A 23,279-nucleotide genomic window follows, 5' to 3' on the forward strand; every position below is an offset into this window, starting at 1 on the left:
AATACATTGTATGTGTGAAAATTACCATTTTTTTTCAAATGACAAAAATCATTAGTTGTATCATGTTCCTGAAGATATTTGAAAAATATACCAATGGAAAACTTTAATTTTTTATCAGTCAGATGTGCTAAGGACTTTATTTAAAAACTTTGCCTTTTATCACTGGTTTATTTGTCCAGGTTATTAACATTACATATAACAAAAATCCCAGGTTTTTTTTTTAAAATTGCATGTAAGGATATGAAATAAAGATCATGGAAATGGAGATTTTTGATTTACATTCAGATACCATAAATCAGTTTCAAATATATTATAAAAAACTGGTTTTGTTTCCATTCACAAAGCATGAAAAAAATATGAAATTTGCATGTCAGTTTGAACTAAACACTGAAATTAAAAAATTTTATTTTTTTTTGGCTCACACACTGACAAAAAGTACTTTTTATTTTGGTGGCATTGGCCAAGTTACTGACAAAATAATTAGGTTTTGAAGCATGAATTAAATGGTTTTGGATGATTAAATGTTTTTTGCAGACATGCAATAGGTTTCTGATATTTTAGCAAACAGTTGTGACAATTGCAGTTAGTTTAGAGATTTAAGGCTGTTTTGGAAAATGTGCCAAAGCAATTGAGAAAAACTGTACACCTTAGCTTTAAATATAAAAGCCTTAATGTATATTTTTGTATTTTATATATTTTTTTTTTTGTAGCCAAAAAAACGTTTGCAAATGCAGTGATGCTTAAGTGAAATTTCATATAATGCACATGTAAAATTCTCTTACCCTGATCAATGAGAATTTATTTTTATTTTAATTTATTTGAATGTATTTTTATGCCTCTATGGCCAGTAGCACCAGCTGTGCGCAAACGTGGTTGTAAATATTTCAGCATTTCTCAGTTAAAATTATCTGGAAAAAAAAAAAAACAGCATTAACTGACATAACTACATAAATGAACCTGTCAGTCTTTGGTCTTACAGGCATGAATGATGGTGCTAATATTTACACTTGTTTACATGAGATTGAAAATGATCTACTACCTTCTGCCTTTTATTTATTACAAAGCAGTTACTTGCCCAGCTGGTGTGGACCCTTGATTGTATTATGCACTTTAAACCAGTGTTTTCAATCCTGGTCTAAATTATGCAATGTTGAGGTACTATAGAACCAGGGTAAAGAAAAATAATTTAATCTAGTTCTTTCCTGCATTTGCAGCTATATATATGTCTATGATATATGCAATGTGATTCTGTCGCTTTTTGGCATTTCCATGGTTGTTGCTTGTTAAAAAAATGCACTATATAATCACTTCAGTGAACGCACAAGTATGTTTTGTTATCGTTTGCACAATTCTTTTAATGTCACAACAATACTACTTCAGTTTGTGAATACACACTGTATTCTATAATATATATATTATTTATAAATAATATAAATATTTGTTTGTTGTCTTTCACTTTTGTCAATGTTTATTTTATACTTATTTATTTTTTTACCAGCTAAATAACTGCATTTCTAAAAACATTTTTTTTTAATGGATTCAAACTAAATCCATTAGAAATGGCACATTACTGCCGATTCCTGCTGGTCCAGGTCTAGTTGTGGACTTGACCTGAAAAAATGTTTTGAAATGATTGTCTATGCTTAATAATTGTTCAAACACTGTAAATAAACCAAAAATAAATAAATAAATAAATAATCACATCCCCCAACATGATGAATGTCCTAATTTTGTGATCTCATTGGTTTCTATGGGATAGCCAACTACTAGCTAGCAACAGTTTGCTTTGCATACTAAATATTAATAGTCCATCTTCAACCCAAGCAAAATCCACAATATAACAATGATTTAATGATTTGGTAACCCAACACATCGAGTGCACTTTTTCTTTGCTGAATTTTTTTTTAGATGGATATTGATATTTAATTTGCTGAAGAAGTACATGACTAAATATCAACATTCAGCTATAAATTAATAGAAAGACATCAGTCTGTGCTCTATATAAGGCACATGTGTAGAGATCTTAAAAACAGCATTTTGATCAGCTTCACATGACAGTGTGAAATGCAGCATTCATTTTATTGAAGATTTTTGAACTCCATGTAAAAACTCTACATTTCTGATATCAGTGAAGATCTTCAGACTCTTTTCTCCAAAGTGTCTTCTTGTTCTTAAAGAAGCAATAAATAAAACAATATAATATAGTTTCAAGCATTGTCTAGTACAGTATGAACTATAGCACACATGAGATCCTTTAATGTATGTCATGAACTGAAATGGAGGTGGTGAGTTATCAGAAACATTTCAATTGCGTAACTAACAAAGCTATCAATTCTAAAATAAATGTAATACTCTTCTGCAGTCCTGTTTGGTGAATTCACACACTTCATTTATGATTTAAGCAGCAACACAACGGTTGTTTTCACAAACCGTCAGGATTTATTTTACATAATCAGTACTGTAAACTTTTGAAACCTCAATAAACCAAGTTTTTTGAATATACATTTAAAGAAAATCGAATGTACAATTATAATGCTATGTCAACATTACAAAAACTAGTACACAGTTTTATGAGCATATTTAATGCAGTGGCTGAGACAGTGATGTGCATTTGACATCTTTCCCTTATCTGATGGATGTAATCAATATCTCCACTTTTTTGTTACAATTAGGAAAGTCATGAAATGCTGTCTTGGATTATTACTATTGCTACTGGAGAGAATAAGAATGCAAAAGTGAAACGTAAAAATGGCTATTTGTCAATGCTAAATATTTCATAGAAATGTCAGTGTGTAATTTTACAGTACATTGTAAAAAAAAAAACAATTTGTTGAGTCAGCTTAAAATAATTTGTTACCCTGGTGCCTTAAAATTTAAAGGTCAGATAACTAAAATAAGTTTAGTCAACTTGAAATGTTAAGTTGTACTAAGTAACAACTTAGATATTTGTGTTTGCTAAACTTAACAGATGGGAAAGTAATATCTAGTAATTTCTATTATAATAAGTTGTCACTTAGTATAATTTAACATTTCCAGTTGAATAAACTTTGTGTTGACTGAACTTAAAATTTTAAGGCAGCCAGGTTACAAATTATTTTAAGTTGACTTGTTTTTCACAGTGTACTCTGTTTAGCCAGAGGATTTTAACCCTCTGAAACTTCACAATTTGCCAATTAGTTTTTCCAACTAGAAACTTTGTATTTAGGATAATTCCGATAACATATGGCATTTACTTCAATATTAGGCTAAACAGTGGTGATTAATTCAGCTGCACAAAGCATTAATACAACTATAGCTGACGTTTTAATACAAATGTACACTTCATTTCTAAACTTACAAGAAAATAAGTACAGAGGTTAAATTCTGCAGAATGCGCTCATTGAAAAATTCAAGGAAATTAAAAGTAGCTTTTAAATTAGCAAAGGCAACAGTGAAACAATGACAAAATAGAGATTCCCCTTGGAGAAAAATGAGAGTAAAACATTAAACAAAAGCAAGATAGGCAAACAATGGCACAAGACTTGGGATACAGATAATGAAAGGTAGAGAATATGACAATCAATTCAAGCTAAGGCGAGACACTGCAGGTGAATAGGGTAGAAAGAATAAACTAGGAGTTATCATCTTACTTACCCAGTTGATTGATTACATTGATAATTGCAAACATTTTTTGTATTACAAGTTTTCTAAAATGTTAAATATGGTTAAATATGCAAATGAGGTATTATTTAATGAAAATGTGCTAATTTAAATACATTTCTAGTACAAATATCCAAAGTCAATTTCAAAAATTTTTTTTTTTTTCTTTGACAGAGTCAAATGTTTTTACAGAGGGAATTTTGGGTATATCATCTTTATCCACTATTCAGAAAATATTTAGAACAGATGTGCGTGTAAGTTTGGTATAAGTTCTACTGAAGTGGAAATTTATGGCTCAGTGCAGAAGAAAATTTTGAGAAAACAGCCTTTAAAAATCTGTATTCTAATTGAAATCTATTGACATATAGATAAAGTGCTATAAAAGAAAAACTTAAAGGATAAGTCCACTTCCAGAACAACAATTCACAAATAATTTACTCATCCCCTTGTCATCCAAAATGTTCATGTCTTTCTGTCTTCAGTCATGAAGAAATTATGGTTTTTGAGGAAAACATTTTAGGATTTTTCTTCATATAATGGACTTCATTGGTGCCCCGATTTTGAACTTCCAAAATGTAGTTTAAATGTGGCTTCAAAGGCTCTAAACGATCCCAGCCGAGGAAGAAGGGTCTTATCTAGCGAAACGTTCTTTTTTTTTTTTTTTTTCCCCGGAAAATAAAAATTTGTATATTTTTTAAGCACAAAAGCTGGTGTAGCACAGGCTCTGGGATGCGCATCCACGACAATACGTACTATTGAATCATGCCGAAAAGTCACATGGAACTACAGACCCAGTGTCTTGTTTACAAAGCCAAAGCGCAAAGACTAAGAAAGTGCAAGTAAGTCAAACACTGTTTACAAACAAAAAGGTACAACGATGTCGGACAATTCTGAAGTTGTAGGAGAAAATAAGATGGAGTTTTTCACCATTCTCTACCTTTTTGAGCCAGAGTAGTTCAGATCATTTTACAGACTCAGAACTACAATGCTAAAAGAAACAGAAAAGATTTTAGCAAAATATAATTAAAATGTTATTCATTGTTTACCAAATTTTGGTCTTTAATGCTATAAGAAACAGAAAAGATTCATTGTTTACCTGGGTCTTTAGTCCTCACCTCTTATCTGACAAGTTTTCGGGTTTGAGTCGTTCGTTCATCACGTGACAGACCCATAAGATGAACAAACGACTCGGAAAAACCTGAAGACTCGAAACAGGTGAACTAATTCCAGTGCAGAACCTAATAGGATGTTGCGTATGTGTGACTGAACGAATCACTCCCTAAGACGGCTCGTTCTTCCCAAGTCACATTAAAGATTCGTTCAAAATGAATCAAGAACGACCCATCACTAATTCGCAGGGTCATGAACGTGCATCCCAGAACCTGTGCTACACGGGCTTTTTGCTTAAAAAGTATACAGTTTTTTTCAAATTGATCGTTTCATTAGAAAGACCCTTCTTCCTCAGCTGGGATCGTTTAGAGCCTTTGAAGTTGCATTTAAACTACATTTTGGAAGTTCAAAATCACGGCACCAATGAAGTTCATTATATAGAGAAAAATCCTGAAAATGCTTTCTTCAAAAAACTTTTTTTTTTTTTATGACTGAAGACAGAAAGACATGAACATCTTTTGATGAGTAAATTATTTGTAAATTGTTGTTCTGGAAGTGGACTTCTCTTTTAACAGTGTCTTTTGGATGTTTTCTTTTCACTAGTCTGAAAAAACACTATGAAAAACCAAAAAGCCCAAAATCTCAAACTTGACAGGTGCATTAAAAAAAAGCTTTTTGCCTCCAGTGCAACATTTAGTAATAGAAACAGATGAAACCATTTGTACAAGACTACAGTCAAAAGGTTTAGTTTATACATACCTGCGTCTCTGCTTATTTTGATGTACATCACTTAGAAAAGGCTGAAAAATAGAAAAATAACACAAACCATTATCAAACTATGATTTTAGAAGAAAGTACACAAACCATTTATTCCATTTGCATTTCAGACATGCTGCCTGTGTGTAAATGGTCCTGTAAAAGTGTTTTTTAAAATCTTCAAGTAAATTGATTTGAATCAGCAATTTAAATTATTTTAGAAAATTATTGAAAGTACATGTCTATAGAACTAAACGATCTATACAAACTCCATATTATACAAAGCTTGAGTACATGCTGATATCGCTTTCTTTTTTTTTTTTTTTTTTTTTTTTTTGTAAACATACAATTCCATGTATGTTAATGCATTTAATCTCAATAATAATTTTTCTCATGTTTAGCTGCAGAGTAAACTTAAGTCATCAAATCATCAAAATATCTATTAGTTCACATACACTGCCCTCCAAAAGTTTGAAAACACCCCTGGCAAAGTGTGGTTTTGGACGATATCAGCATAAATCCTTATCATTTTTTGGTGCAAATACATTAAAGTAACTTGACATTATCATTGAAGAGCAGCAATAATAATTTTAATTTTGATTACATAATGTCAATATATACACGTCAAAGTCAGACATGCCCCTTTGCCAGCTGTGATGCCTGGTTACTGGTTTAAACTTGGCGCATGTTTTTAAAAGATTTTTGGGTCAGCACACCTTAATAGCTTCAACAATTGATTGACAATTAAGTTTAGAATACAATGAATTTAGGCCCAGGTTGTGCAGAGCTGTAATAGCTGCTAATGCTGGATATTTTATGGTGGAAGTTTTTTCTATGTATAAACTGTTTATGTAATAAAATGTTTTTGTAGTTTTTGTCCCTTATCATTGCTAAATTATCACAAATTACAAAGGATTCATGCCAATATTGTCTAAAACCCCCACTTTTCTAGGGCATTTCCAAACGTTAGGAGGGCAGTGTATTTCTATAGTCACACGATATACACTGTCAAAACATCATACATTTTAAAATGTCTCTAAGAAAGCTTTTAAACAAGACATTTAAAGCAAAGGTTGAAAATTAAAGATGAAAAACAAGAATTGTAAATGCATTTTACTGTTATTGTTTGCAACCAACAACATGAATCTATTTCAGTGTTATCATATTGCAGCATATTCAGTGATTTGTTATATTGATGTTTCATCTGTTACGCAGAAGCATTGTTAGTTTAATCCATTCTGCTCATATTCATTTAAAACCAAATTTAAGATAATATTTACCCATTTTATTGAAACTGGTTCAGTCATAAGATCATTCATGATCTTTGGTATTTAAAGATAGTTTTGTTTAATCTAATATAGATTTCAGCATCTCTAGGGCAAAAGCAAGGTCAGAACAAGCTTGTGTTGATCATCAGGAGCCTTCCTCACACAGACGTGAACATCTGGAGGAGCTGCAGCAGAAAACATCTGAGGAGGCAACCATAAACAAGAAAGCTAGAAGAAAGTTACAATGCGGAGCACCGATGACAGGAAAGAGCTAGAGAGCAGAAACCAAATCAGAGAGAGAAAGACTGGAAGTTTAGAAAGGAATAGTGTGAAACTAATAAAATAAGATTTTGATATTATCACCATTTTATTCTGCATTGTAAAGACTGAAGACATTATGATATATGACCCTGGATCACAGAACCAGTCACAAGGGTACTTTTTTTTTTTTTTAAATTAAATTGGCTTGAGAAATAATCTACTATTTAAGATTATCATTTTTCTTCTGAGCCAAATTTCTTCAAATAACTTGCTAATCATGATTAAAAACATGCTAGCAACATGCTAGTAACATGCTAATTATGCTAGTAACATGCTAATCATGCTAGTAGCATGCTAATAACGCTAGCAACATGTTAGTAACATGTTAATCATGTTAGAAACATGCTAGTAACATGCTAATCATGTTACAGACATACTAGTAACTTGCTAATGTTAGCAACATGCTAGTAATATGCTAAACATGATAGAAAAATGCTAGCAACGGGCTAGTAACATGCTAATCATACTAGAAACATTAACAACATGCTAGTAACATGCTAAACATGATAGAAAAATGCTAGCAATGTGCTAGCAACATGCCAAACATGTTAACAACATGCTAGTAACACGTTAACCATGTTAGAAACATGTTAACAAGCTAGTAACACGTTAACCATGTTAGAAACATGTTAGTAACATGCTAATCATGCGCGAAACATGCTAGTAACTTGCTAATCATGTTAACAACATGCTAGTAACATGCTAAACATGATAGAAAAATGCTAGCAATGCGCTAGCAACATGCCAAACATGTTAACAACATGCTAGTATATGCTAATCATGCTAGAAACATGTTAACAAGCTAGTAACACGTTAACCATGTTAGAAACATGATAGTAACATGCTAATCATGCGCGAAACATGTTAGTTAGGGCTGCAACGATTCGTCGACGTTGTCGACAAAAATCGATAATAGAAATAGTCGACAATGAATTTCATTGTCGAAGTTGTCGCCAGACATGTTTTTTCCGACCGAGTGGAAGCATTTGTGCGAGTGCGAGAAATTGTTGTGGTGCGACTTGTTTTCATTTCTTTACAAAACTTTCGCTAGCCTAATACTGCCTAGAGTGCTGTGAGCTGATACAGTGACAGTTTCGCCGTTTTCTCCAACATTACACAACTAATTAAACTTGATCTGTACATTCTTCACTTGCAGATTTTAGATATTAGCCGTCAATCACTCCCTGTCACTGACGCTGCGCTCCGCTGAAACTCGGAACCAGCCGTTTTTTTCTCTCTCTCAACCAACCTCCGTTCCGGATTTGTAAACTACATTTCAGTTAGGGGTGTGTGATATGACGATTTTTGATTGTGGACAAATAAAATGTCTCCACAATCTGCTTTTAAGGAAATATACTATATTTCGTGCTACAGCGCACATTCTGTCAGACGCAATTCTGGCGCCTCCATCTCCATATACTGTACAACGCGGCATACATTCACATCAAATGATAACTCATCTTCAGAGTTTTACTCACGCAGGGGCGTAATTTCCACTGGGGACACACTTTTCAAAATCCCCCCACTTTCAAATTGTTTTGTTAAATTAATGTCTTGTATTGTAGAATGCACGCTCAGCACCGCCGAGAGTTTAGCACCATCGTTAAAACGAAACCGAAAGTAAAACGCGCGCGCGCATTCAAAAGCAATTTTAATACCCCAAGTTTAGAGAGCGACTCCCCAATGTGCGCAAATTAGGCTATAGGTTGTGTAGTTGTATTTAATACAACCTTAATATTCATTTGGTGCTCCTAAATTTTTTTTGGTGCTCCTAACTTGGGAGTTGGGAAGTTGGGAGCACCAGTGCTACCAAGTAAAAAAGTTAATTTCGAGCCCTGTGCATGGTTTGCAAAGCAGTCCTTGCGTATCACGGCAGCACCTCGGTGATGCACGAACATTTAAAGAGAAAGCACGTCAGACAGTTGAATGAAACTGACTTGGTTTGACTCGCCTCGGTACGATTTAAATAACATGGAAGCCAATACGTTTTGTTCTGGATGTACATTGTACATTTTATAAGCGTCCTTTATAAAAATGATAGAGTGTCTTTATTTATGCATTTATGTCTATACCAGTGGCGATTTCTTTAAGACTGCAAGGGAAGCTCAGCTTCCCCTATAATGTCACAAAATTAATGGTCAAATTATGTACTATTGTATTAACATTTTATTGACTAAAAATGCGTTAGAAAACGTTCATCTCAAAGACGAGTTCGTTCAGAATCAGTTAGATATAGCAGGTCGGCTGACTTGATTTTCTTCTCATACATTCCCGTAGCGTCACAGTGCATTTCCCCGTTGAAGCCCAGCGTCCATTGACTTCAATGCGGCTGCTTTGAACGTTTTTTTTCAGTGCTTTGAAACTAGACGGTCATTGGATAAACGCTGCGATTATGTCCCGCCCACGGACGCTCAGCGTCTCTGGGGGTGAATGAGGAGCAAATGAGGAGTGGGCTGGCCTGGACGCCGAGCTTCTGCGTGATGATTGGAGGGTCTGTCGAAAGATTGCATCTCCTTTTGACTGACAGCGATTTTGTACTATAAGGAATCGCTGGAGCTATTCGCGCTCAGTCCCATCGCGGATTTCTCAAGTTCAGTCGAAATAAAAACTGCTGCAACCTATTTCTTTATATTTGCTTGGCGAAATTGCTTGATTTTCATCATACATTTCACACAATTATACACCACATTCCTTGTTTCACTTTTACAGAGTTTAATATTTTTTTTAGATCGTTCATTCATTCATTCATGTTAATATTTAATGTAGTAATCAATATATATATAGATTACTACATTAAATATTAACATGGAGGATGACTATAAATTAATATATATATATATATATATATATATATATATATATATATATATATATATATATATATATATATATATATATATATAAATAGTAATCTTGAAAAATTTTAACATAACATAATGAAACCTTATATTTCTATTAAAATACTTTATAAATAAATAAATAAATAAATAAATCTCCATAATAACCTTATTTAAATTGCAAAATATTTATACTATATAGTAGCATCTGACTAAAAGAAAAAATACATCATATTTTGCATAATAAAACTAAAGCTTTTTTTTTTTACGATTGTTTGCATTGTGACTTACTTATGACAATAAGGCACATTCTTGTGAATAAATAAATAGACAATTTTATGATGTAGGCCGAAAATGAGCTTCCCCTATTTGACAGACCAGTAGCCGCCACTGGTCTATACTGACCGAGCACTGTGCCTAATTGGTTTTAGACAGGGCATTTTTATTTACTTTTAGTATGAATCGGCCTATCAGCAGCAAAGTTCAATAAACTATGCATTTTTCATTGAAGTACCCCCTTCTTTCTTGTGTTTACTATCATTTTCCACAGAATTAAAGCAATCTCATGCTAAATTTTAGAAAAATTTAATAATTATTCGATTAGTCGACTAATCGTTTCAATAGTCGGTGACTAGTCGACTGTTAAAATAGTCGTTAGTTGCAGCCCTAATGCTAGTAACTTGCTAATCATGTTAACAACATGCTAGTAACATGCTAAACATGATAGAAAAATGCTAGCAATGTGCTAGCAACATGCCAAACATGTTAACAACATGCTAGTATATGCTAATCATGCTAGAAACATGTTAACAAGCTAGTAACACGTTAACCATGTTAGAAACATGCTAGTAATATGCTAATCATGCTAACAACATTCTAGTAACTTGCAAATTATGCTAACAACATTGTAATCAGCCTATAAAAATACAAGCAAGAAGCTAATCATGTTAAAACATGCTAACAAAAACATGCTAAATCATGTAAGCAATGTGTAAATCATGCTAGCTGCTTTCATAATTTTACAACTGCTTCAAACTTTCAGGCTAGGCTTTCTCAAGCAAACTTAAAGTTTGTTGTCAAACTTTACTTATCTAGTTATCATCTGAAATCTGAATAAATTAGCTTTCTATTGATGTTTAGTAGGATAGGACAATATCTGGTTGAAAATCTGGAATCTGAGGGTGCAAAAAAAGAGAAACTATTCAAAAACTAAACATTAAGAAAATTACCTTTAAAGTTATCTAAATTAAGTTCTTAGCAATGCATATTACTAATCAAAAATTAGGTTTTGATATATTTACGGAAGGAAATTTACAAAATATCTTCATAGAGCATGACCTCAATTAATATCCTAATGATTTTGGGCATTAATGAAACAAAATCGATCATTTTGACCCATACAATGTATTATTGGCTGTTGCTACAAATATACTCGTGCTATGAAGACTCATTTTGTGGTCCAGGGACACATATTGACAGTTTTCTGTTTCTCATCAGGTTTGATTCAGTATTGTATCATAGTTATTTGAGTCTCTCATGACCTACAGCTTCATTCTATAAACTACAAATTTTATGATTTTTTTTCTTTGCATTACCTGAAGTGATGTCTTTTTCTGCATATAAATGCTCACTTTTTTTATTTTAATTTGGGAGAAATTTTGTCAGTAGTTTATGGAATAAAACTATTTTCCTCAAACACGTTCCTATAAACATTACAGCTGGAGAAACTGATTATTTTGCATTGGTCTCACAATCTTTTTCTTACAATCTCCTACAAACATCACAAATCACACTGTTTGCATTTTGTGTTTTACACATTTTATTTTTTTTTATAAAAACAAACACAATTTCAAGTATTTCAAATATGATCACATTCTAAGCAAATCTTGAGAAACATTCAGTTTGGTCATTTATGACACTTTTAGGAAGAGGAAATGAGGAAGTGACAAAAAAATTTGAACTCTTTCTTTTTTTCTGATGGCTGTATTCCTTAATCTCTAGATTTTTTTCCTAATTTAGAAAGTCATAAATACTACTGATTATTTCAGCTTTCAGTGTTTAATTTTACAGTAGTCAGTTTGGCCAGAAGCACATAAAACCCCCTGATGTTTCACTGCAATAATTTGTCATTTAGTATTTTCCATTTCCATTTGCCTGAAAGAACAAAACAGAACAATATTGTTACACGTATAATAAATTTTAAGTGTTATTGATTCTTTGAAACAAAAAAGAAAAATATATAGTTTAAAGCAGTCATATTTCACCTCTGTATGAATTAGAATTCTTATTGAATTAGAGATCTCATGAATTAGAAAGAGTTGACAAAAAAAACTGAGAACAATGTCAAAACCTAGGAATGTTGTTTCTCTTCATTACTTTTTGTAATATAATGAAGTAAATTGTAAATAATTAAAATAATTCCATTCCATAATTGATCCAGGTTCAGTAATGGAATGTTCTTTAGGGTCTACACTTTTTTTTTTTTTTTTTTTTTTTTTTGGATTTAGGACACAAATTGTCACTGGTACAAATATGAACCATTTAGATACTAATATGTGACCCTGGACCACAAAACCAGCCATAAGAGTCAATTTTTTAAAATTAATATTTATACATCATCTGAAAGCTGAATAAATAAGCTTTGCATTTTTAATTGATGTTTGGTTTGTCAGGATAGGACAATATTTGGCCATGACAACTATTTGAAAATGTGGAATCTGAGGGTGCAAAAAAAAAAAAAAAAAAAAAAAAAACAGTCCAAATGTCGTCCAAACTTATGTTTTTAGCAATGCATATTACTAATCAAAAATTAAGTTTTGATATATTTATAGTAGGAAATTTCATGATCTTTACCTAAAGGAGAAGTCCACTTCCAAAACAAAGATTCACATATAATGTAATCAACCAGTCATAAAAAATTATGGTTTTTTGAGGAAAACATTTCAGCATTTTTCTCCATATAATGGACTGATATGACCCCAAGTTTGAACTTCCAAAATGTAATTTAAATGCGGCTTCAAACGATCAAAAATGCGGTAAAAAACAATCCCAGTCGAGGAAGAAGGGTCTTATCTATTGAAACAATTGGTTATTGTCATTAAAAAATACATTTTAAATACTTTTTAATCTTAAATGCTCATCTTGCCTTTCTCACCCTGAACTCTGTGTATTGTGGCTCAAGACAGTTAGGGTATGTTGAAAAACTCCAATTGTATTTTCTCCCTCAACTTCACAAATCATTTCAAAATCATCCTACATCACTGCAGAAGTACTGACCCAGTAATTGCAAAGTGAACATGTAAAGAAGATCAAACACCCTTAACAAAAAAGGTAAAACAGTGAAGATGATTTTGAAGGTGAGGGAGAACATGAGATGGGAGTTTTAAAAAAAAAAAAAAAAAAAAAAAAAACAAGCAAGTCCTGCGTAAAAAGATTTAAAATGTATTATTTTTATAAAAATAATGCAAAAGTAAACATAATTAGTTACTTTTTTAGGGAGTAACTCAATATTGTAATACATTACTTTTAAAAGTAACTTTCCCCAACACTGATCTTGGATGACAAGGGGGTGAGTACATTATATGTCAATCTTTGTTTTGGAAGTGGACTTGTCCTTTAATATCCTAAAGATTTTAGGCATAAAAAAATCAATTCCAATGTTTTGGCTATTGCTACAAATATACTTGTGCTACTTATGACTGGTTTTGTGGTCCTGGGTCACATATACACTTTAGACATTAACATCGACTTTTAAAATTTTAAATTTATTTTAAATTTTAAATTTTAAAACACACCCTTTAGGGTTAAATAATGGAGTACAGTTTGAAATGCTCCAGTGGCAGCTCTTGAACCCCTTTTTCTGAAAGTGTGTAAAATATTTTAGACCTCAACATAACTTTAAAAAAAACAATATATCCATATTAGATCCACAACTTTTTACATTTTCATTTCCATTATTTTTTCCAGGTCTAGAAATCCCACTTTTTTTTAAATGTCATAATTTATAGATCACTATCACTATTATAGATCTATCGACTGGCATCTGCAGGGTTTCCTTTATGCCCTTTATCCTTTAGATCTGAAAATATAATTTAAAATGCATTTTTTTTTGATCAATAAAAGGTTAAAAAGAACAGCATTTACTTAAAATATACACTACTGTTCAAAAGTTTGGAGTCAGTACATTTATTCTTTCTTTTTTTTTTTTTTTTAATTTTTAAAATTTAATACTTTTATTCAACAAAGATGTGTCAAATTAATAAAAAGTGATAGCATAGATTTACATTGTTAGAAAAGATTTATATTTTAAATAAATGCTGTTCTTTTTAACATTTTATTGCTCAAAGAATCCTGAAAAAAAGAATCACAATTTCCAAAAAACAATTTAACAGCACAACTGTTTTCAACATTGATAATTCTAATAATAAATCAGCATATGATTTTTGAAGGATCATGTGACACTGAAAACTGAAAACTCACAGGAATAAATTATATTTTAAAGTATATTAAAATAAAAAACATTACTTTAAATTGTAAGAACATTTTGCAATATTACATTTTTTTCTGTATTTTTGAACAAATAAATGCAGTCTTGATGAGCATAAGAGACTTCTTTAAAAACATTACAAGTCTTACTAATCCCAAACTTTTGAGCGGCAGTGTATATATATAAAAGAGAGAGCTGCAGCTTAATCAAAATAATATTTTGTCATCAAAACCTCTACAGATTCTCTATAGAGCTCTATATTTTTCTGCTGTCATATAGTAAATCCATCCCTCGTTCTTACATTTCAAAATGTCTTTAAAACAAGGATATTTACAAGAATAACATAACATGCAAAGTGTTGCATATTACAAACTCACCATTAGACCTTTTCCTTTTGCAGATGAAGTAACCAATCAAAGTAAGAACTAGAACTGGAACTAGAACTACTACTGCTCTAACAGGCAGTGGAGATTCTGTTTCACAGTCAATACATTTTCCATCTGCAGAATGAAATAAATAAATAAAAACAAATAATGTTTTAAAATGCATTGAGGAACTTCAAATGTACTTGCTTGTGGCAAAAAGACCACCTATTTACAAATGACTGTATTTATGATGATATTTACCCCATTCTACTGAAACTGGTTCTGACAGGCTGCTGTGAATGACAAAACAGTCATAAGATCCTTTGTGATTTCTGTCGATCTCCACACTGGTTTTCATCTGAAAGGTTTCATCATCATTTGGTCTAAATCCAGATGATATTTGGTTCCCAAGTACAGTTCCGTCCAAGCTAATATTCATCTCGATATCTCTGGGGTAGAAACCAGTGGCCAGACAGGTCAGATTCAGCTTACTGTGATCACCAGGAACTTTCCTCGCAAAGACATGAACATCTGGTGGAGCTGGAAAAGAAAGCATTAAATCATAATGAACAAAAGAATATTTTAAAATAATTTGGTTCTGTTAAAACAGGGGTGCTCAACCCTGGTCCTGGAGATCGACTTTCCTGCAGAGTTCTTTTAGCTCAGACTTACAGATTTGAAAAAAAAAAAAAGATAAACACTGCAAAAAAACAAAATATCTAAAAATTAAAAAAACAAAAATTATTGTCTTGTTTTCAGAAAAAAAGACATCAAATTTAAGTGAGTCTTTGCTTAGAAAAGATAAATAATATGCCAATGAAGTAAGCAAAATAATCTTACTTCAAGCAGAAAACAAGATCATTTTGCTTGTTTCAAGCAAAAACTCACTTAATTTTGACTTTTTGAAGTTTTTTTTCTGAAAACAAGACAATTTTTGCTTGTCTTGAAAATTCTTCTTGATTTAAGATTTTTTTTTAGATATTTTGGCTAGAAACAAGACAAAAAAATCTAATTAAGAAAAGCATTTTTGCAGTGTAAATGATTATATTACTATTTTGCCATTTTAACCAAAGGTTTTGTGTATAATAAGTGGAAGAAGAAATCAAACCTGAGTTTGTCCTGACTCTAAAAATAGAGCATCCTAAAATCATCAGTAGTTGTTATCATCACTTTATAAGTCACACTATTTATTAATCAAAATGAATCAAAGATGCATTTAGAACTTACTTGTATTGGTGTTGTTAAATGTTGAAATCCAGTTCATGCAGTTTTTGAGGAAATACTGTAGAAACTGGTTGTGCACTGTTTGAAGGTCCCATTTTCTTTTGGTTTCTTTGGCTTTGGGGTTTTTATCAATCCAATGCAGTGTGTCAAAATCAAAGGCAATAAAATCCTCTCCGTCAAATGCATATTCATCAAATGCTCTCAGATGCACGGTTCCATTAGGAAGTTTTTCCAGTTCACAGCCCATTATTCTCTGAAGAACATGGAGCTCTGCAACCACAGAACAACAATCATAAGAAACTTAAAAAAATATAATGTCTGGTCATTTTTAAGAGTAAAACATTAAACTCACCAGAACACTGAGAGTCTGTGCAGTTTGACAGAGCCCTTATCTGATATATGAGCCAGTTTTTAAAATCAGGTGGGTTTACAGGAGATTTGGTCCAGTCATTACTGTAGTGTTTGATCTGTCTGTCATCATACACACCAACAGCACTGTACTCTGAGGTTTTGTTGGCTTTGGTCAGGACTGTAAACTTGTAATGGAGGCAGTGTTTCACTGAAAACACCAACAAAGAAACATTCAACACTTTTTTCCTGAACAAAAAGTCCTGTCAAAATATGCTGGGTGACTACACACTATTAAAAAAAACTGCCAGCTGTTCTTCAGAAAAATCCTTCAAGTCCCACCAATTTTGTGTTTTTTTTTCAGCATTTTTGTGTATTTGAACCCTTTTCACTCATATGCAACCATTACAGATGTTTCAAATGCTCACTGATGCATCAGAAGAAAACACGACGCATTAAGAGCCGGCGGGTTGAAAACTTTTGGAATTTGAAGATCAGGGTAAAATTTCCTTTTTTTGTCTTCTGGGAAACATGCAAGTATCTTCTGTAGCTTCTCAAGGGCAGTACTAAATGAAAAAAATATATATATTTAAGCAAAGTAAGAAAAAAGTACACATCTTCATTCTGTTCAAAAGTTTTCACCCTTCAGTGAGTGTTTTCTATAATAGTTGCGTATGAGTCCCTCAGTTGTCCTCAGTGTTAAAAGATGGATCTCAAAATCATACAGTCATTGTTGGAAAGGGTTCAAATACACAAAAATGCTGGAAAGCCAAACAATTTCCTGAAGGATTTTTCAGAAGAAAAATCAGCGGGCGGTTTAATAGTTCAGGACAAACAATGAACTCATGAACAACTATCACTGAACAAAGAAACAAAAACAGCTGTGGATCATTCAGGTAACAACACAGTAGTAAGAATCAAGTGTATGTAAACTTTTGAACTGGGGTCATTTTGATAAATTCAACTATTATTTTCTCTTGTGAATTGTGAGAAAAAGTAAGTATTGTAAGATATAAACTTGCAATTACCTTTTTTATTTTGTGATGGAGGCAAGCTTCCATACACTGCAACTGCAGAACGGTAACTTTCTGCCAACACATAAACCTCATCCACAAACACGTCATCCGTGATTCCAGGTAATAAATCAAAATTCAACTCACTGAGGAGTATTCGAGGAAGTCCTTTGATGAAGACATTTGCTATAACAAAGCAAATCAAAAAACATCTATGTCTTTGAAAGCAACTGGAATGATGTTATGTGACAGTCACATGTCAACTCTAAATTTGCTTTGCAACTTTTAGTACTAGTTTAGTAGGATCTTGGCTTGTCATGACTTTTCATCACTACAGCTGGTTGCCACTGATTCTGAGCTCCAAATTTCACCATTTCTTATTTCTTATCTTGCACTGTCTGCCATTTAGGCTTTTCTGAACACCATTGTGCAGTTGTGAAATTGAAGTTGAGTGTTTGAACTCTCAGTTTTCTCTGGAGATGCTGAACTGAGCACTTTTAACATGCAGTTCGTCATCTGAAACAAATCTGTGGCCAGTTGAAGTAATCTGTTTGGATTTTGGCCACTGGATTGGTTAAAATCTTGAAAATGAGTTCTTCAAAAGAAAAGCAGGATTCTGAATTCAGATTAGATCACAAAATCCAATCTTGGTTCTGATCTGGATTAAATCCTCAATTTGTGTTGTTTAAAATTTTTTGTAAGATTGGGATATTTTTGATCCAAATCCAAAAAACTGGATTATTCTGATCCTAGCAGAAGGGTGGATTTCAGGAACAAAAATGTAAAACCCTCTAATTCTAGCATTATTCTAATTCTATTCTTTATAAAAACAAAAACTTTTTAGACTATACTCATACATACTACTTGTTTTATTATTTAAAATAAATAAATAAATTATAATAAATTAAAAATAAATAAAATAAAAAAATAACACTAGGCTCTAGGTAACACTAGGTGTTCTTTTTGTTTTCCATCTATTATTTTTCTCCTCTTTGTTTATTATGGGATTAACAAAAAGCAAAATAGAAGGCCTCTTTTTTCCAAACTGTTCTCTTATATATGATTTCAAAAAAAAAAAAAAAAAAAAAAAAAAAAAAACTTGCTACGTATACTGCGTTAGGCTGTCTGAGACTTGTAATAGCACTTGCATGTTATTGTTCTTTTGCTGATTTTTATTGCTTCCATTGTCCTTTTTTGTAAGTCTCTTTGGATAAAAGCATCTGCTAAATGTAAAAAAAAAAACTGGTCCTCAAATTTTTTTTTTTTTTTTTTTTTTTTACATGTTACAAATCCCCAAATAGCTATAAATATCAAACAAAATATTATATTTAATTTAAATTGTGTTTTTTTTTTTATTAATCTCTAATTGTAAACTACATTGGCACAATCATTAGAGATGGACCAGCCATAAGTAGTTATTTGTGTAAAGCAATGCAAAACTAGCATTGGTATTACCTGATCCTGGATAGCAAAACATTGGATTTCCAAATCCAATTCATTCTGATCCAGATTAAACTTTTTGAACAACTGGCCCCTGGGCCCGGTTTTTCAAAAGGTTTAATCCGGATAAAATTGATCCGGATTTAGTAATCCTTTTTTTTGCGATCCGTGATCACGTAATCCATCTTACTTTTGAGCCAGTTTTTCAAAGCAACAGCGGATTGGATCAATCTTATCCGGATAGGAACTTTTCAGGATCACCAAATCTGGATAACCAGTGCTCAAACAGGATAGGAAATCACAATGTAGAACTATAGATATGTAAAGAGCAACAAGTAGAATAGCCAATGTGGGGTCAATATAAGTTTATTTTTATTTGAAATGAAAACACACACATAAAAAAAAAAAAAAAAAAAAAAACAAGAAAAACCCCACCCCATCCTCTTCCAGCAGTCCGCTCATCTGAGACCTACAACACAAACACTGTACACTGAGGATATTTATAACAAGTTTCAAATATAGATGTATTGAAATAAAAAAAAAGACTTAATGTCAAATACTCCACAATAATTTCAGACTTCCTCGTCTGATGTGGAGAGACCAGCTTGTCTGAGCGTAGCCTTTAGGAGGCGGATCTCAAGTCTGGCCTTGGTTTGCTGCAGTTTGGTCAGAGTCAGTTGTTCTGTGTCAGTTGGTCAGTTTTTGGTTATTCTGTAATCATTGCATGCATCACTAATAAATATTCTAAAAACAAAAATATTTTCGACTGAGATGAATATATATATCAATTAGTGACAGAATAAAATTTATTGTTTTTGGTCAATTTTGACAGCTGTTTGGGGGATTATTTTATGAGGCCAAACTCTTTCTACTTTGCTGTAGGCCCATACTGAAAGGCTGAATACGTTAAAGCCTACCTAATCACTGTAGCCTGACGGATTAACAAATAAAATTAAAACCTTATGAATAAATAGGATATCTTGTAAGATACTGCATGATCCAAATATAGTATTATTTAATACATTTTTAAAATTTTCATTACATTTTGGGCATGAAATCCATGCTGAATCCACCCTTCTGATGGGATCAGTTTAATCCAGATTTTTTGGATCAAAGTGATCCAAATCCTACAAAAAAAGTTCTGAAAAACCCAAACTAAAGGTTTGATCCGGATCAAAACCAAGATTGGATTACGTGATCTAATCCGATTATGTAATCCGTTTTTTCTTTTGAAAAACCCATTTTCAAGATTTGATCCAATCCGTTATCCAAAATCCTAGTGGATTATTTTTGAAAAACTGGGCCCTGGAGTACAATTTTAGATTCTTAGTCTTTAAACTGCCAGATGAGCTTTGCTTTGTCCTTTGGCTCCATCTTGTGATCAGATTGTGCAACTAGCACTAACATTTTGCACATTGGTACAGATTGTCCTGGCTCTACTTTTTAAATCTTTGTATGAAATTACATTGCACTCCGTTCCAGTATCCAGTTCAAAAAAAAACATTTTGTTCACTTTTAGAGTTTCTGTCCACTTGTCTATACCCAATACTGTGGCAACAGTTACTGTGTCAACCTACTGTGTCAACCCCAGTTACTGTGCTTTCCAGTCTGCTTTTCTTCAATGACACCTTTGAACATTTCTGTGTGATCCACTTGTTTAATTTAACAGACTTTTCTAATTGTGCTGTTTTGCCCAAATGCCGGAAACTTCCTCGGTTCATGCTTGTAACAACTTACAGGCATACAGGTTTAAAGGAAAAGTCAATTTCCAAAACAAAGATTTACATATAGACAAGACGTACGTTTGAGATTAAAAAGTATTTAAATTGTATTATTTTAATGAAAATAACCTATCATTTCGCTAGATAAGACCCTTCTTCCTCGGCTGGAAGAATTTGGGATCATTTGAAGCTGCATTTTGGAAGTTCAAAATCGGGGCACCATATCAGTCCATTATATGGAGAAAAATCCTGAAATCCTGATTTCTTTATGACTGAAGAAAGAAAGACATGAACATCTTAGATGACAAGTGGGTGAGTACATTATATGTGAATCTTTGTTTAGGAAGTGGACTTCTCCTTTCAGTCTTTGTATGAAATTACATTGCACTCCAATCCAGTATCCAGTTCAAAAGAACATTTTGTTTATTTTCAGAATTTCTGTCCACATTTCTGTTCCCACAGCTGTGGCAATAGTTGCTGTGTCAACCTCAGTTTGCTTTCCAGTCTGCTTTTCTTCATTGACTCCCATAAACATTTCTTTGTGATCCTCTTAATGAACTTTTCTCATTGTGCTGTTTCGCCCGTACGCCGGACACTTACTCTGGCATAGTTTATGCCCATTACAGGCATGCAGGTTTAACAATTATTCACACCAGTCCATTTAAGAGTGGGCATCACAGTTGGGTGCACAATATGGTGGCAGAAAAACACTGGTAACAAGTGGAGAAAAATGCAAGAAATAAGCATGTCTTGTGCCTTTTGATGTCAGGATTGGAATGCAAATACTGACATTGTAGACCCTTTGAAGCTTAACACAGACATTTATGTTTGCAAGCCATCCAGACTGGACTAATGAAACCTGCAATGTTAAAACATGATTTTTTTTTTTATTGAAATAATAGATCTAGATAATAAACAATATGAATAATAAACCAATTAATAATCAACTACAGTTACGGCCATAAATATTTTGACAGAGACAATTTTTTTCTGGGCCTTTCTGTCCGAAGTTTAGTCTTTAACAAGTGAAATGCATGCTCAGTTGGGTTAAGATCAGGTGACTGACTTGGCCATTCAAGAATACGCCACTTCTTTGCTTTAATAAAGTCCTGGGCTGCTTTGGCTGTATGTTTTGGGTCATTGTCCATCTGTATTATGAACCTTCTCCCAATCAATTTGACTGCATTTAGCTGGGTCTGAGCAGACAGTATGTCTCTGAACACCTCAGAATTCATTCGGCTGCTTCTGTCCTGTGTCACATCATCAATGAACACTAGTGTCCCAGTGCCACTGGCAGCCATGCATGCCCAAGCCATCACACTGCCTCCACAGTGTTTTAAAGATGATGTGGTATACATCCACATTCATGAGCTGTTCCATGCCTTCTCCATACTTTTTTCTTGCCTTCATTCTGGTAGAGGTTGATCTTGGTTTCATCTGTCCAAAGAATGTTTTTCCAGAACTGTGCTGGCTTTTTTTTTTAGATGTTTTTTAGCGAAGTCCAATCTAGCCTTTCTATTCTTGGGGCTTATGAGTGGCTTGCACCTTGCAGTGTACCCTCTGTATTTACTCTCATGCAGTCTTCTCTTTATGGTAGACTTGGATATTGATACGCCTACCTCCTGGAGAGTGTTGTTCACTTGGTTCGCTGTTGTGAAGGGGTTTCTCTTCACCATGGAAATGATTCTGCGATCATCCACCACTGTTGTCTTCCGTGGACGTCCAGGTCTTTTTGCGTTGCTGAGTTCACCAGTGCTTTCTTTCTTTCTTAGAATATACCACACTGTAGATTTTGCCACTCCTAATATTGTAGCAATTTCTCGGATGGGTTTTTTCTGTTTTCGCATCTTAAGGATGGCTTCTTTCACCTGCATGACCGCATGTTGCTTGTTCACAGCAAAATCTTGGGTGGCACATGTTAACAAGCTGAAACTCCTAAATCCTTCATCCAATTTGAATGTGGATACCCTCAAATGAAAGCTGAGAGTCTACACATTATGTCCATGTCCTTTATATAACTATAACTGGAATATGTTTCAGTAAACAACTAAACAAACAAAACTTTTGTCAGTGTCCAAATATTTATGGACCTAACTGTATATAATGAAACAAATGATCAACATAATATGTAGAGCCAAGTTCAAAATTGTGAGAAAAAAGTGGGAATTGTGAGATATAAACTTACAATTACCTTCATTTTTTTCGATACAATGTCAACCCGTCGACCTTGCCCACAAACATGACGTCAACAGGAATTCCAGACTTCAAAGTAGAATTCGTCTTTTTGCCGAGCACCTGATGAGCGCTGCCCGGATCGATTCTTCCGTATCGATGCTGTAGTGTTCTGGTCTCTACAGAAACCCATGCAAAGACGGAGTAAAAGGTTGACTGAATAAATCAAACAAACGCTTTCATTATGACTAAATATAAAAACGTGCACAAAGTTAAGCTGTGCTGTTGTTGGCTTCCACAATCGAAAACAATAAACTGAACCAGACTTCTCTGGTACAAGATGTGAACCATATTTTCTGAAAAGCCTGCGCAGTATGTCCATTAATCAAACGCAAACACGTTGTGTTGGTAGTATTGTTAAAAAAAAACAAAAAACAAAAGGGGATTTCATGTAAGGGTAGAAATATGTTTAAAAACATAAGTCATGCTTGTGGGTTTCGACTAAAAATATAATTCTTTAACAACTAGAAAAAAGCAAGCCAAACTTTCTTTGGCTGTACCATTATGCCATAATGGTTT

The 23,279-nt window shown here is 33.0% G+C and overlaps 1 protein-coding gene across 1 annotated transcript; it reads right to left on the reverse strand.

Moving 5' to 3' along the window:
• Positions 1-11,756: 11,756 nt before the first annotated feature.
• On the reverse strand, positions 11,757-22,402 carry LOC127181563 (patr class I histocompatibility antigen, B-2 alpha chain). The gene is made up of 7 exons (XM_051136335.1): positions 22,099-22,402; positions 17,383-17,553; positions 16,359-16,565; positions 16,010-16,276; positions 15,044-15,322; positions 14,795-14,917; positions 11,757-12,085 (listed from the first exon to the last, which is right to left on the reverse strand). Exons 1-7 carry the CDS (start codon positions 22,400-22,402, stop codon positions 12,042-12,044), a joined length of 1,395 nt encoding a protein of 464 aa, XP_050992292.1. The 3' UTR covers positions 11,757-12,041.
• Between the last annotated feature and the right edge of the window lie 877 nt (positions 22,403-23,279).

This window comes from Labeo rohita, chromosome 19 (genome assembly GCF_022985175.1).
Source record: "Labeo rohita strain BAU-BD-2019 chromosome 19, IGBB_LRoh.1.0, whole genome shotgun sequence".
Lineage (NCBI taxonomy): Eukaryota > Metazoa > Chordata > Actinopteri > Cypriniformes > Cyprinidae > Labeo > Labeo rohita.